The sequence below is a fragment of the Culex pipiens genome, chromosome 3 (assembly GCF_016801865.2).
Source record: "Culex pipiens pallens isolate TS chromosome 3, TS_CPP_V2, whole genome shotgun sequence".
NCBI lineage: Eukaryota > Metazoa > Arthropoda > Insecta > Diptera > Culicidae > Culex > Culex pipiens.
Window position 1 is genome coordinate 159,461,461 of NC_068939.1, and position 16,197 is coordinate 159,477,657.

Sequence of the window (16,197 nt, forward strand, 5' to 3'; positions counted from 1 at the left end):
TGTGAAAACGTGCTCTTTTTTTCTTCTTCTTTTTCCCCCGGATATTTTGTGATTGACCTATCTGAATCCTGACAACGACGACGTGTGTTCCGGGGGGATCTGCCAGCAGCCGTCGGACTTTTCCAACGAGGACTTTATGTCGAACCCGTCGCTGGCCATGGATGCCTGCTTCACCGCGTTCGACAAGGATGGGTAAGTGTGACCAGTGTAGCGTTCTATCTCTAAGCAGTCCGGCCCAGGACAAGTCTTCAATAATCCTTTCGGTTATGCAATTGTGCCGAGCGGGTCGAGAGTTTGGGTTTTTTGGTGAACGATTTGTCGGTCTCTGCTGTTGATTACGAAACGTTGCATTTGAAGGCAAAATCGAATTTGTCCAAAGTGTGCTGAACGATTGTTATCAAAGGTATTTGATAGAGAAACGAATCTAAATAGAGAGAGAAAAAAAACCTTTGCTTATCTAAACAACAAATTGCAACGTTTGCTACAGCTGGTGAGATAAGCTCTATCAAAGTAAACATCAAACTCAAAGCGAGAGAGTGAGCTAAAATCGATTTAACTTTAGGCTAGGACAAATGTTATGGGTTTGTGACAAAAAAGTAATGTGTGTCGGGAATGTTTACTGTGCATCATCACATTTATGTATTTTTTCACTTTCATACCCCATAACCAATTAAATTCAAAGCAAAAAATCCGATGGTAAAATCGCATGCAAAAGCATGCACATCAAAAAAGACACTGCATGTACAATTTTTGTAAACACAAAATAAGTTGCAACCGACGGGATTCAAAACCAGCACCAACAGTAAGGTCTGGCGCCTTAGCCCGCTCGGCCATCACACCGATAAAAATTGAAACTATAAATGCATATATGAGCTTGACGTTTCGGTCAAGTAGGTTTCTCATACTGATGGGCTACATATTTCAGGGTGTAATATTACATAGAATTTCATAAAATAATGCAAAATTTATTTTACACCCAGGCCTTTTACACGCAGCTTGGTTACTACTATTTTTGCTGTGTAGCGTTTTGAATCTCCAAACCCCAAAGCAGGTTAGGGTGACTAGAGAAAAAAAAATTAAGAGCTAAAACATTTTTCCAATTTCTTTGGAAAAATGATGCATGTGTGCCAATTACGAGCAATTTCGGTAAAGTTTTCCCTGTAGAATGTTGACGTTGAAAAAAATGACTAGGGAATGCCATTTTATATGATATTCCCAGGAGGAAGTGTTAAATGTGAGATTTTCAAGTGAAATTTTATACCGAATAACTTTGGCAACGTGTGCAAAGCGATCCGAGTTGATCCTGAAAAGTTATTGCAAAAAATTCAAAGATCCACGAGGACAACTCAAAAGATGTGACTTACATCATGTGAGGCTTGGTAGTCATTTTTTTTTTGTCACCCTTATGCGTCCATTTTGAATGATGAATCTGCTTTGCATAAAAAATAAATTCCAATATTTTTAAATAAATTTTCGGACATGCATTCAGAGGATTGCAAATATTTTCCACAGCTAATGGCGCCACTCGCCTTCAAAATTGGTCCGAAAAATCAGAGTGTTTTTTTCGAAAAGCTTTAAAAATTTCGACAGAAAAAGAAGTGGACAAGCTCCATTTTGTATATCTCGCGACGGAGGGGCAATATGACCCCTTACATTCAAGAACCTGCGAAAAAAGATGTGTTTTTCAATAATTTGAAGCCTGAAACAGTGATGAGATAGAAAAATTTGGTGTCAAATGGACTTTTATGTAAAATTAACGGCCGATTCCAAAAAATAGGTTTTTTTGTTTTTTTTAGGACAAGTCATTTTAAAGTAAATTTATTGTACTTTTCTCATCTGCAATAACCCAGAAGGGTAATTTTAATTTAGAACAATATTTTTCATTTTAAAATTTCGTGTTTGTTGTATCTTTGCAGGGTTATTTTGAAGAGTTCAACAATGTGCAAGAAATTAGAATGAAGTAATATTCTATTTGTCCTCATCAAACACATTTCAAAATCATAGTAACATTACATCTGGGAATGTGAACAGATTTTGTTTCAGAAAGAAATGCAATATTACCTTTAAAATTTGTAGAATAACATCTTCTTAAGTGTCATTTCACTTTTTCCACACAAATTTTGGTAAAATTACATCTAAAACCCCAATTTAATTCATCTACACGTGAAATAGAGCTAGGTTGTAACATGACTAGAAATCATTAAATTATTGGATTTATTTATTGGAAATAATGAATAAAACCCAAAATTTTATAATAGAAAAAAGGGGAAAAATATGAATTAAATCACTAAAATAGCTATGTCTCTGTAAATTAAATCAACTTCAAATTTTGAGCAATATCAGTTTGTAGCGCAAACTTTCCAATTACTTTTGTTGGAAAATTAAGTTATTTGGATTTGAATTCTGTAGAATAGTTAAAAATAAATACCACCATTACCGGTCCAAAATTGTGAATCCATAAAAACTTGTTCGTCTCCTACCAAACGGACTAAAAAAAATATACGACGAGCAGTTTTCGAGTTATGGAACGCTCAAGAGCTCTCAAATTTAAATTTTCGAGCCAAAGTTTAATCGAGAGAGCGTACAAAACCTACCAAATGTGTTTATTTGTTGCTCGAGAAAGACAGGAAAAGTAAGATGTTTTGCAACGGAAAAGCAAAAATAGCGCGTTTCAACATGGAGATAAAGTCAAAATGAATCCTGAATAGTTCAAGTTTTAGTAACATCTGCATATTTCCGGATGTTAGATGAATATATTATTGATATTGATATTATCATAGGGGGATGGCGTCGCTATTTTTAGACCACATTTTCTCATCGAAACCGACTACTTTGTCGACTTCATTTTGCTGGGCGAGATAGGACGCCGTCTATTTTTAGACGATGACTCAGCACTTTTCCACTCTTGCACTTAAAAAACCAGGTGGCAGCACGATGTAACGCCATGTCCCTATTCTATATATCATTTGATAGGTAATCGAATGACCTTCCAAAAGAGTGTAAAAATTTTACCATCTGGCAACACTGTCTCAAGTTATGCTCGCTTGTTATTTGTTTTGTTGTTTTGCTTTGTTTATTGTTATTTATGTTTTTTGAAACCGGATTTCACTTATCTGTAAGAACACTGTGTCTGAAAGTTTAAAAATCTAGCAACCCTGTTATTACCACTTAAGTGGTATTTATGTACTTTTTTTGTAGACGGATCTTTTGTGTGACCCATTTTTAGTTAGGAATGAGGAAGGCATCATATGCTTATGTGAATTAAGTTCGATTTTGCTTAAAATATAGAAACTTTGTTTTGGGTTTCGGAAACTTTTAAACCGTAAACAAAGTTTTTTACTTGTTCTAAAATTGAATCCTTAATTTCAAATTTTTCAATGAAAGTTCGTGAGTTATAAATTAAGGTAGTTTCCAATATATTTAATAGATTACTATGAAATAATCATATGTCTTTTTAGGCTTAAGGCTTTTTACATTGCCCCGTTATATAAGAGTGCAAACATCCTCGCACTCTCTCTCTACATGGTGACATAAATAATGCTTCATGTTGTTCACCACAACAGCAGCAGCATTACAAATCCGAATCATGTCGCGCTTGGAGTTCTCTCTCATTACAGAACGTGCTCGGTAATTTGTGCAGGGTTTCTGTTTGTGACGCGAACACAAACAACGGCCACGATGAGATGCTGAAGCATCTCTTCATCGCTCTGTGGGAAACACGAGTGTGATTTCGAGAAGGATTTTCGGGTGGGAAAGCGTATTCAATTTGCATTAGAATGCCACAGGATTACAAGCATTAACCCTCGGTGGAAAAGTGGGAAATTGCAACATTGTTGCACATTTAACCAAACATCAACAACTAATTTCTGCTAACTTACACGTGCCCGGTGTAACCGATAGAGTGGAATTTAATTGGCCGCTCATACAACAACAGAAATAGACACCAGCAGTTGCCATCAGGTTGGGGCGCGCGCATGCAACCAGCAAATCAACATCCGTCGTCACGCCATTTATTATTGAGTCACTCCACGTTCTGGTCCTGCGGCAGCACCACCCCCCGGAGGGTTCTATTTCCGTCTGAATGGGCTCACCCATGCGTGAATTGGCAACTTTCGTCGTTTTCACCAGGGAAGGTCATAAATTGGAACGTAGGCAAATTCATCGACGGCCTCTCGACGAGAAATCGGATTCCGTATGCTCTGCTGCGTGCTATTTTGCAGCAAAACAAAAAGCCACCACTTTCCCCTCTGCTGCTGCTGACGTCACACGGACATTATTGACGAGCTTGGGGGGTTGGCCGGGTGAAAATTTGTACATTTTGTGATGAGTTATTCAAGGGTGCAAAAATTCGTACACCCAAACCAAACATTGCTGACACTCATTGACGACCAAGCTACTGACATCTGTTGACAGCTTTACTGCAATAACGAGAACGTCACCAATACATCTATAGAGTGCGCTTCGCTTGGAATCTCGACAGAAGCAAATCGTTTTTTTTTAAGGAAATTTTGAGTCAAATCATTACGTCCCGATTTCAAGCGAACCTAACCATCGTATCGACGCGTCCTGGCTAGAAGAAGCAATAAATCACTGCGCATTCACACTAGATGTTACAGAGTTGTTTGTTGGCCCAAGCACACGAAAGCTTTTGGAGAGCTTTTCGCGATGTCATCATCGACAATAGTGAAGGGGGGCTACGTTTCCCCATTCACTTTGGCGTGCAAATGGCTGGCACACAGGAAAAAAAAAACATGGTAAAATTACATCTAAAAAGGGGTACATCTTTTATGTCAGAAAAAAGCTTTAATTTTACCTCTAATAATATGTAAATTTACATCTGGCAGACGCTAGGAAAAAATATCTGTAATCCTAAAAAAATATCAAACCGGCGATAGTTATATCTAGCTTACTAAGTCCGCGCCTCAACCCGCACGGCCAACTCGCCGCTGTGAAAACTGGACGATCAAAGCCGATGTACCTCTATGTACCGTATATGCAGTAAATACAGTATACAATGTACGGAGCACATAGAGATACATTGGCTTTGATCGTCCAGATTTCACATCGGCGAGTTGGCCGTGCGGGTTGGAGCGCGGACTTGGTAAGCTAGATATAGGGGAACTATACCCTTTTTCAGCCTATTTCTATTATCGGCCTATCAGCACTTTGTTCATAGGGAGATGGCGTCGCTATTTTTAGACCACGTTTTCCACTTTTGCTCATCGAAACCGACTACTTTATCGACCTAATTTTGCTGGACGAGATAGGACGCCGTCTATTTTTAGACGATGACTCAGCACTTTTACACTCTTGCGCTTAAAAAAACCAGGTGGCAGCACGATGTAACGCCACGTCCCTATGAATTGCGGCTTTCAAAAAGTGTTTTTGACTGTTCCAAAGTTATAAATAGCTCGAATTAAAGTGAGCAAGCAACTCTCCATTGTTGAAATATCTGTAAATGTTGATTTAATAGCGGAAAACGGCAAAGTGATGAGAATTGGCCGAACGGCTTAGAGTGATTAAAATGGGTATATTTCCCCTAACTATCGCCGGTTTGATATTTTTTAGGATTACAGATATTTTTTCCTAGCGTCTGCCAGATGTAAATTTACACATTATTAGAGGTAAAATTAAAGCTTTTTTCTGACATAAAAGATGTACCCCTTTTTAGATGTAATTTTACCATGTTTTTTTTTACTGTGCAGAAATCGATATAAATAAAATAATTGCATTATAACATCCCCCCCTCCTCTCTCTTTTGTCCTTTGGCACCCCCTTTTCGGCCCTTTCAAACTGTCGGGAAGGCGGCTCACAAATTGTGCGCATTGGCCGGCCAAAATTAATTGTGAACTGCCTGCCTGCCTGTCGCTATTTGTGCAGCTATAATTGGGTTCCCGCCTAATGGAAAGCAATTTCGCGCAATAAAGTTGCAACTGCTAAAGTCCTGCGTGCTTTTTTTTTTGCTTGGCCATTGCATAAATTTCGTGGCGTGTCAAATGTTGGCGTAATTTAATACGCTTGCTGGTAGTTAACTGGCCTTAATGAAACTGGATTGCATTATTTCAATTAAGTTGGCTTGATACTAACTACGTTCCCAATTTTGGTGCCCTTAGCTGCCATTATTTTAGGGAGTTTTAATAATCCCTTCCCCCTTCTTATACCCGGTCAGATCGGAAGGATCGTTGCATTGATTTGTTTTTGCCTTTATTCTACTGTCAAAGTTAGTAAAATTTCGAACCATTCTGGATTTAAAAAATCATCAAGAGTCTTGGAATCCGTTCAACCATGACTCGAAAGTAATAAATTGTTCAGTTTCATGGAATAATACATTTTGGGAAATTTATTTGTTTAGTTTACTTTCAATTTTTTAAACACTCCATGAAAAGTAATCTAATTTCAAAAATAATAACTTTTTATTTTTTGAAACTTTATCATTTGATGGGAAAACTTAAAAAATCTAAATAACATAATTTTATGATGTCAATATCGCCGTTTGGCACTACAGTACTTCACCCAGAACTGGATATCGGCATATGAGTGGATAAAGACAACGGTTTGGTAGTAAAATGGTACTGTGAACGGACGGAGAAGATAAATCCCGACATTACCGAGAGTGCTTTACTCATGGGTTAATTTTCCAAAAAAAATCTTTCAAAAAAAAAAAAAAAAAAGCCGAGACTCGTACCAAAGACCTTCGGCATAGTGAACCGTAAATTTGCCGTATCGGCCATCAGGATTCGGTGGCTAAGTGGCGGTCATTTGTCCATATAAGCCACTCAATGGGATGAACGGTTTCAATGAACGAATGAACACGATTTGTTGTTGTTGTAGCGCGAGAGGTCTATACCCTCGCAAAATAGTACTTTCCTCTCGTTTCTTTTCGGAGGGATTATCCGCTTGGTCTATAACTTTGGGTGTATCTCGTTTTTGGCAACACGACTTTTCGACACACTTTCTCTCGTCAAAAACTACTGATAAATGGGACGAACTTCATTTCTCTTCTACATTGTTGATCGAGAACCAATCTAAAACATCACACAATAATGAACAAATTAAAAGTTGATGATGATTTTTGGCAAGCAGAAATATTTGAAAACCCGTTTTGCAAAAAAGGGGATGGCACTATATTCAATACTTTTATTTATTTTGAGATTTCGACCAATCAATTTTTTTTTGTGGCTGCGAAAAAATAAACTGTCTGGGCGGCTGGGATGAATTGTGTCACACTATTTTGATAATTTGAATTGATTTCAGTTAGAATGGCGACAGAACAGCATTTGTAGATAATTAATATTTTTCATAATAACAAATAAATTAGTTAAAAATTTTAGCAATAAAGTTTTTTTTGCAATTTCGTCGTGAAACTACTTACTTTTCCTGTCATTCTTGACGAAATAGCCTACTTTTCTGTACCGAAAGTAACAGAATCGAATAGTAACACTTTTAGCATAGCATAGCATAGCATAGCATAACGGGTCTGCACCACGCTGTAGGGGGTGCCACAATGGTCAATTCAATATTCTTAGACAATTTGATTGCTGCCCGGTACAACCAAGAATATCTAAGAACGTAAATTTCCACACTGTGCTCCAAGGCTACGCCCATACAGTCCCGTGGGGATTTGGGAGGGGATGTTTTTGTTGTTCACTAGTGGCAAAAGTGCAGGGAACCCATGCGACTTTTAAAAGTGAACGGAATATTTTTGGGAGGTTTGGAATGGGGGTTAGGGGAATTTCATCGGGCCGATGAAAATGGTTGAGTGCGTAATGTATTTGATGATTTGAATGTTTGTAAGTGTAAATGTGAGTCTGTAGTGTATTATCTAATAAGCATATAGTTTTGTAATAATGATAAATAATAAATATAATAAATATAGTAAATAAAATAAATATAATAAATATAATAACTACAATCAAGATGATTCCAGGAAGCTGTAAAAAAAACAGTTATTTAAAATATAAATGCTCCAGATGGTTCCCATGCTGTTTTAGAAAGTTTCGTTAATTTAAGCAGTTTGATCATATATGGTATGAGGAGATGGTATATTACAGGAAAGGAATAGGATAAGGAATAATATGAACATTTAAATAAATCATATAGTGAGTAGACAAATTTACATGTAGACATTTGATTTAAAATAATTCCAGGAAGCTGTAAAAAATGAAAATAATTTTAAAACTAATACTCCAGATGGAAACACAAATTAAACAACAAAGACACAAGAATCCTAAAACGCGGCTTCGCACCTTCCACATAATTTGACATGAACACGATCACGAATACAGCACAAAAAGAACGCCACAAAAATCCATCTTCCCGGCGCTGCTGCTCACACGATAATGACGCGCAATAATATTCATTAGCACAATGACCCCCCTCACCGCATGCATGATATGAACACGATCACGAATACAGCACAAAAAGAACGCCACAAAAATCCATCTTCCCGGCGCTGCTGCTCACACGATAATCAGAATCGAATAGTAACACTTTTCAAAATAAATGCTGAAAAGTTCTACTTTTCAGCACTAAAATGTGTGCTGAAAAGTTGAACTTTTCAGCACTTGTTTCGAAAAGTAACACGTTTCAACATTTTTTTTGATTTAAACGATTTATTGACAAAATACATAAACATTTGACTTAAAATTTCACTCAATAGGTGTTTTTCGGAATTGCAAAAAATTTTGTATGGAACTCGTTGCAAAAGTTGATTTTTTCAGCACTCTTCGTATTTATCCAACTCGGTGAACCTCGTTGGATAAATGTACGACTCGTGCTGAAAAAAAATCTCTTTTTGCAACTTGTTGTATAAACAACTATTTTACAATTCCAAAAATTGGAATGAACTTGGAAACTTGTGTTCATCTGAATTGAAGTAATGTAAACAAGTTATTTTTGGCAAATTATAAGGGCTTATAATTTCCCGAGAATCTTGAAAAATATTTTGTAAATCCCGATTATTTTAGAAATGATCATAAGAGTAATAGTTCAATAAAAGTGGAATGTTTTTTAAAGCTTGAAATCATAGAATTATTTGAATACCATAAGCTGGTGATAATCTTGACAACAATCAAAACATAGATGACAGTTTTTTTACTGGGACAAATCTGGATACAGTATAAATTGTGATAGATTTTCTCCGAATGCCGGTACTGAAGGAAAAATGATTACAAAAAAAAATTAATTCGTATTAAAAAAACATAAAATATTATTTTTTTTTTCTTCAAAATTTATAAAGTTACATAAAAAGTATATAAAGATCTAGGCATTTTGTGGAACTGTGCACTAAAATTATTTCCACATTTTCCCTAAATTCGATAATTCGATCGCGATCCTTCGTCAGGAAGCCTTCCGATCAGAGATGATGTAGGAAGGACTTATTTATTGAAACGATTCGATTACTTAGAAACTAAACTAATTCTCCAAAAAAATTCAGAAAATTAATCCGTTTTCCAACTTGATCCCATTCTTATTGAGAAAATCATTATACTTTATAATCGTTTTTTTTTGTAATTTTTGTTATTTTTTTTTAACTTTTAAAAATATGTTAAAACTACTTTTCGATCAGTGTCACCCTAGTTTGCATTTTATATTGTTAACTTTGTGTTACTTTGTGAATAGACTTAACATAATTTTTGACTATACAATTTTCAACAAATTTTAAAAGAATTTTATTTTATTAAATAGAACATTTTAAATTTAACACCTTCAAGTTCTGTATCTTTTGGCACATTTTGTCACGAGTTTTTATTTTGTTTGTTTTTAACTTTCCTAAACTTTTTTCCTCGATTTGGTATGTTTCTCCAAACAAATTTCCATACTAAGTTGGGAGCTGTCCATACAAAAGTGCGACAGATCTAAAAAGACATAAAAATTTAAAAATATATTTTCACAAAATTATAAATATCTTTTAAAATTATAGCATTTTCTGATACTTTTTGCTTAACTTTTTTAAAAACATGCTTGAAATTAGGTTTTTTCGAACGTATAAAGATCGGAAAATTTCACGAATGTTCCATATTTTAACATTGAAAGTCGAACCATTAGTTGCTGAGATATCGAAATTAGAAAATGGTGAGTTGTTTGGGTGAGACTTAGAAAACTTCAATTTTCGTGTTTCTTTTTCATAAAGCGGCTATTTTCGGAAATGGTCACTCATGGTCACTATTTTTAAAAATCGAAAAACTGCAAATATTTCGCTAAAATCAAAATTTCGGTGGCTATATCTTGAAAACGGAGCACTTTATCAAAAAATCTGTAGAGTAGTTTTCGATTGCAATTCAATTTTGCATTAAAAAATAACGTCAAATTTGTTTTTGCATAAATTTTCGATTTTTTCCAAAAATCACTATTCTTTAAAAAAAAATCATAACTCGGCGGCAGATTTTTTGACCATGTTTCTCTATGGCTCAAAAGTTGCAGATTTTTGTCCCCTAAAACATATCAAAAAATCCCGAAAATAAAAAAATACGTATTTTGGGAAATTGAGTTTTTGTGAAAAACGGTGATTATAATTTTTTTTTCTCAATTGTCCTCATCAATACCTACAACTTTGCCGAGACACCAAATTGATCAGAAAATTCACTCATAAGTTACAGCTGTTTGAATAGTTACATACCATTTTTGTATGGACAGCTGCCAAAATTGTATGGCGACTTGTATGGGTGAACCGATGACACAAAATAGCTTATTTGGTCATAGGGAAGACCCCCACCAAGTTTGAGCCAAATAAAAAAATACAAAAAATAAAAATGGTCGAAATCGGCCGATTTCGTAGAGAGTTGCTCTTAGAAGAAAACGACTATATAGATGATCGATGTTGATAAAATGTAAGATTCCCTGAAAAACATAATTTCAATCAGCTTTGCTATATTGAACAAAGAGCGAGCCGAGCTGGAAAAAGATTTTTTTATATTATGCTTCAGTATTTAACGCTACCACTTCTTCAAACTTAAAAGATTCTGCTCCCAATAACGAAAAACGATAATCCCCATACAGTTTCCGCTAAAAGCTTTACGGCGCCCTGAACTTAACAATTCATGGCCAGCGTCGTTGGGGGATTTTCATCGCGTCGTCGTTGTTCCGGTGCACTGACTTTATAGACACTGCTGAAAATCCCCTCCCTCCGGCGAAGGAGGTAGCATCACCGGATTGAGGTCACGGACGACGAGTTTTCCCCAGGCCCTCCCCCTCCCCAGCAGTTCAGTGCAAAATTCCTTCCATTCTTCTTATTGCCCATAAATTGTGTATGCAGTTGTACCGCGATGGCAGCAATCGTACACGAATCTTGTGGGAATGTTGGCCTGTTCTGGCTGCACCGTTTAAAAAATCATAATCTGTAAATTTACACACTTAACTGGTAATATTACATAAAAATGAGGTAATTTTACACAATTCAAGTTTACCCCTTCGAAAATTACACTTTTTTTAACTGTGTGCGAGAAAAAACCCCGAGGTCGGTGGGTGGTGGCCGTAAAAGAGTGCACTTTTCCGCGAGTGCACACCCAGGATTTATGGTGCTTTGTGGTGCAATGGGCATCGGGATTGACATTGGATTATGTGCAGCAGCAGGATGGGAGGGTGCTGTTCTTCGGTGTAGTAAATTCCAACCGGAAATATGTTCATTTTGACGATGTGCTGGCTGGCTGGCTGGGATGGAAGAAGATATGGTGGATTTTTCAGCGCTGTTAATCCTTTACTGCGTACCACTCCATGACAATCAGATTTTATGTCACTCGTGATTTGATTGGATTTGTGAGCGCGTTCCGGGTTTCATGCCCGGTATTTATCGAAATCTGTAATAATTCAATTTATGGAGATAACGATACTCATCGCGTTTAAAATTCAATCAGTTTCGACGTTAAATGTTATAAAGAAGCTCTATTTAAACGTTGTTTTAATTTACATTAGGGCTATTACAAATTGTATCAAACTGTTTGTCCTCAGCTTTGGTCGACGGCAAGAGATCATAAAAAACAAATGTCAAGCTAAATTGTAAAAAAATTAAAACAATTTTCTTATCCAAATCATGAGTTGGATAACTGCTTAAAGTTTGAAATATTTTATATCATGTTATCGATCTGCCGATTTAAATTTGGCTAATTGAGTTAAGAAAAATCATAAATGTGATATGTTTTAAATATTGTTTTGTGTTCATTAAGTATAATTTTACAAAATTACGTCAAATTTCGCCGCTCGGAAATTACTTTTGAAATCAATTAATATAAATGTGAAATTTTGGGCACATTGTACGAATTTTTCAGGTAAAATCTTAACATCCTATTTTTCGAATTTTTCAATATTTGTTATATAACATGTAAATAAAATCAATTGAAAATTGTTTTTCGAGGAACAGAAACATGCTATGCTCTGCTGTTGATTTAAAAAAAAATATGTTGACTCCATCCCGAGCCGATAGCAAAAAATAAAAATAAAAACAAGTAAATGTTTATGCTGATATAATTTTGAATATTGAAGAGCTTAAACAGATCATTTGATTTTTACTGGTGACTGCGATTAAAAATAATTTGTTTTACATTTTATATCAGTTAATTGGACGTCTGTAAAAAATGATTGCAATCCACAAAACACTAGAATTAATGTCAATCTGTAAAATTTGAAAGTATTAGCATACGTTTTTGAAATCTATTTTAAGGGCATTGTTACATGTATTTTCAGCCTCTCAAAATTCAAATTTGGTGATTTGCCAGGCGGATTTAACAAAAGTACATTTAAAAAAATATTTTTGTAAGTGTTATAGTTTTTTTTAATGAAAAAGGCATGCATTTGATAATTCAAATAATTTAATAAAAAACCAATTGAAAAGTTCCGGGCTTATCATGCAAATGGGAATTATTTTGGGAAACTTCTTTTCAAACGTCAAGTTATTTGGTCCACACAGTCTCGAGATATCGTGATACCAGGACAAAAAAAAAGTTCTTGAAAGAATGCGTTTCCAATTTCAAAGTACGCTTTCCCGAGGCAAATTTTCAAATTTAAATCATCTATAATAGTTCACTTAAACCATGAAATATCTTGATGGAACTTCAGACAATATTTTAAGACCAAATATTTAGGTTTCCATTCATATTAGCTTAGGATAGAAAACAAAATTTAAAATACTTAAAACATATTTTTTATTCGACTTTTCACAGAAAATATAAAATTGCGCATAATAACCATTTTTGCTAAATCTCATTTTTGGATATGTTTAAGATTATAAAAATGTCATCTTTTGAGCAAATTTCAAATCTTTTTACGTGGAGCTCACTTACACTTTCAAAATAAACGTTTGGCAGTAAGTGTAAGCTACCGTAATCTGGGGTGAATCGGGACTACAGTCTGAATAGGGACAGCAGTTTTTAGACCACTTAAAGCTTTTAAATTTGGAAATGGATGTACACATTTTGTTGGCCTGAGTTTGTTCTATCCGAAACCAACCAGAAAAATCAAAATATTGTACTCCAACATGGTTAAAACTGCTGTCCCAATTCTCCCATGTGTCCCGATTGACCTCAGTTTACGGTACGTGTAAATAAGAGGGTGGCAAATAAAAAATGGACCCCGATGGATTGGCAACAATCGATGACAAACCATCGGGTTTCAATGTATAATTAATACAAAATTGAAATTTCTATCTCATTTCTTGGACAATAAAGCAAAATAAAAGTAAAAGATATGAACTCAATTTTTGAAAATATTGAGACAGACGACTACAAAATAAGTTAGTTTTATTAGTGTGTGTGTGTGTGTGGTCCAATCCTATACCCGCTAACCGGTAGCGAAATTATGGGAAAGTATAATTTGTATCAGACTGTGTATATGCCGAATGCTGATACAGCTTATCTCAGTCCCGGGTATTAGGTGGTGACAGCCCTCGCGCTGCTTCCAACGACCCATTTCAGAATGACAGAGCTCCTTGCGGTCCAATTCCGAGGTCGCTGGGCATTGTTCGGCCCCGCCTAAACATAGAAGCAAGCATCTGAAGGAAACTCGATCTATATTTAGACTTCCAATCCCCTCAGGCAAATCAGGGATCAGCGCGTATTTAATATGAGAAGATAACATGTTTCAATACTACGGATCAATTCCCTACAAGAGTGTGAACCTTCTGATGGCCGACTGTTCAGCGTCCCAGACCACCAATCCAAAGGTGTGAGTTCGAATCCCACCTGATTCATTTAAGTTTTTATTCAAATTCAAATTCCTGATTCCAAATTTCAAAGGTACCGACCGGGATTTGATCCCTGAACCTTCTGCTTGGGAGACAGAAGCCGTAACCATTAAGCCACGGAGCCGGTTCAAAATAAGTTAGTTTTATTAGTGCACCTTTAAAATTAATTGTTGATTAAAAGTTTTTATTCTTCAATTTGGCTACCAAAAACATAACCCTTGAAAACTCTTCCAAAACTGATTGCATGTTTCAAAACAACTCTATGAAATAGCCATTCCAAAACCCATTTCCTTCTGCCTTCCACATCCTCCCGAAGCTGAACAACTTCCGCTGGAGAAAATTGCTGCCAACCTTTGAACGTCGCCCGTGTGTGTGTGTGTGTGTTGTATGCTTCAGTATCGTCCCGGTTCACACGACTCTTCGTGTGTATGTTTGTACCAAGTGTGAAGTTATAGGCAGCTATTTCCGATTTTCATCGCTTGCGCTAGAGTGTTCAGCCAAAATTGTTCACGACACAAACTTTTGTTTTTTCATCGGCCTATTATTAAACACTCGCTGCCCAAACAAAACGGCAACCTTTAGAATGTCAAGCTAGAGAAATTAGGGTTTTGCTAAAATTACATTTTGTTTTTTCAAATTCAATTATTGCAATTTCAAACGACATTTTTAGCTATAATACAAGTTCAATGTGCTCAAATTAGGTCAAAAATGGAAATGGGTGGTTCTCCCCTAACTTGGCGACAGCAAAAGTGGCAAACGAGGAAGTCGTGCGGGGTGCAAACAACACCAGGAGGAGCGTCGTGTGTGTGTGTGTGTGTGTGTGTGTGTGTGTGTGTGTGTGTTTGTGTGTGTTCATGTCATGACACTACGACATAAAGTGTAGCAAAATTTTGCTCCGTACAATGGGTTTTGGCGCGAGCATTAGTGTGTACACAATGTAGGTACCTATACTATATTTGGTGCTAGGCAGGGCCAATGGGTACCGCAAAGCAGCAAAACACACACAGTCGACAGCAAAACCGCCTCTTGAACAATGTTTATGCCCGCGGAGAATTGTTTATGCAGTCAGTGTGTGGAGTAGTTTTTTCGGTTGAATTCCACGTTTTTGGAGGGGAAAAAAAAAACTGTCGCAACAGTTGACATGATGAATAGGACACTGAGTAGGAAAATATTCGAATGGTGACACTTTGGGGATGCTTGTTTCACTTGAATTTATTCGGTAACGATAAACGGAAATGATGTGTTTTTGATTAAAACTTCGTGTTGAATAGTTGCAAATGAAATAAATCATAATTTTTTATTTTATCATTTTTAATAATTCAAAATAACCTCAAACAAAACATTAAAATACACATTTTTATTGGCAAAACAAGCTCAAAATGCTGCGAAACAGAGCCGTAAAATTCTTAATTTCCAAGCTGCCAAGTGATCGGAAAGAACAGAGTCACAGGTGTTTTTAGCGCTTCCAAGTGCCAACAAACTTTTTCCGCTCAAATCAGTGTCTTGTGAGAGGCTTAGTTTCCCTGAAAATTTATTTATTTGCAACAACTGTGGCTGAACTTTTTTTTTTCAACCTGCACACTTTTTGTCCCTTGGAAGCATGATGAACTTTTTACACATTTTTTTCTTTAGATCACTGAAAAAACTTATCTTTACAATCCATACCCACCCAAATTCAACTGTTGAGCTTTATTCACATTTAAACAGTATTTTTTCGAAAATCTTTATCTTGAGAAGGGATATTCTGATCAATGTGGTGTCTTCGGCAAAGTTTTGATTATTTTGTTAGCACAAAAAAAAAAACACATTTCTGATAAATTTTACCCACTTCTATTTTCATCATTTTGTGTAATGTTGACAAAAAGTGAAAACATTTGAGCTATACGGCATGACGAACATTTTGTTTTCGCCATTTTAAAAATAGTGATTTTTGGAATGTATTTTAAAAAAACCCCGAAAAATAATTTAATTGTAATTTTTTGATGTAAAATTTCAATATAAATCAAAAAGTACTTTTGTGATTT

At 35.7% G+C, this 16,197-nt stretch overlaps 1 protein-coding gene across 5 annotated transcripts in view; it reads left to right on the forward strand.

Annotated features, from left to right (window-relative positions):
- Positions 1-16,197, forward strand: part of LOC120415236 (nicotinamidase) — a 75,897-nt gene that overhangs the window by 26,366 nt on the left and 33,334 nt on the right. For 3 of the 5 annotated variants that reach the window (XM_039576724.2, XM_039576709.2, XM_039576731.2), the window contains exon 2: positions 110-192. In XM_039576724.2, coding sequence (XP_039432658.1) covers positions 110-192 — 83 coding nt within the window. Of the gene's footprint in view, positions 1-106; positions 193-16,197 lie in introns of all 5 variants that reach the window. The other 2 variants (XM_039576716.2, XM_039576703.2) reach the window with 1 other exon arrangement.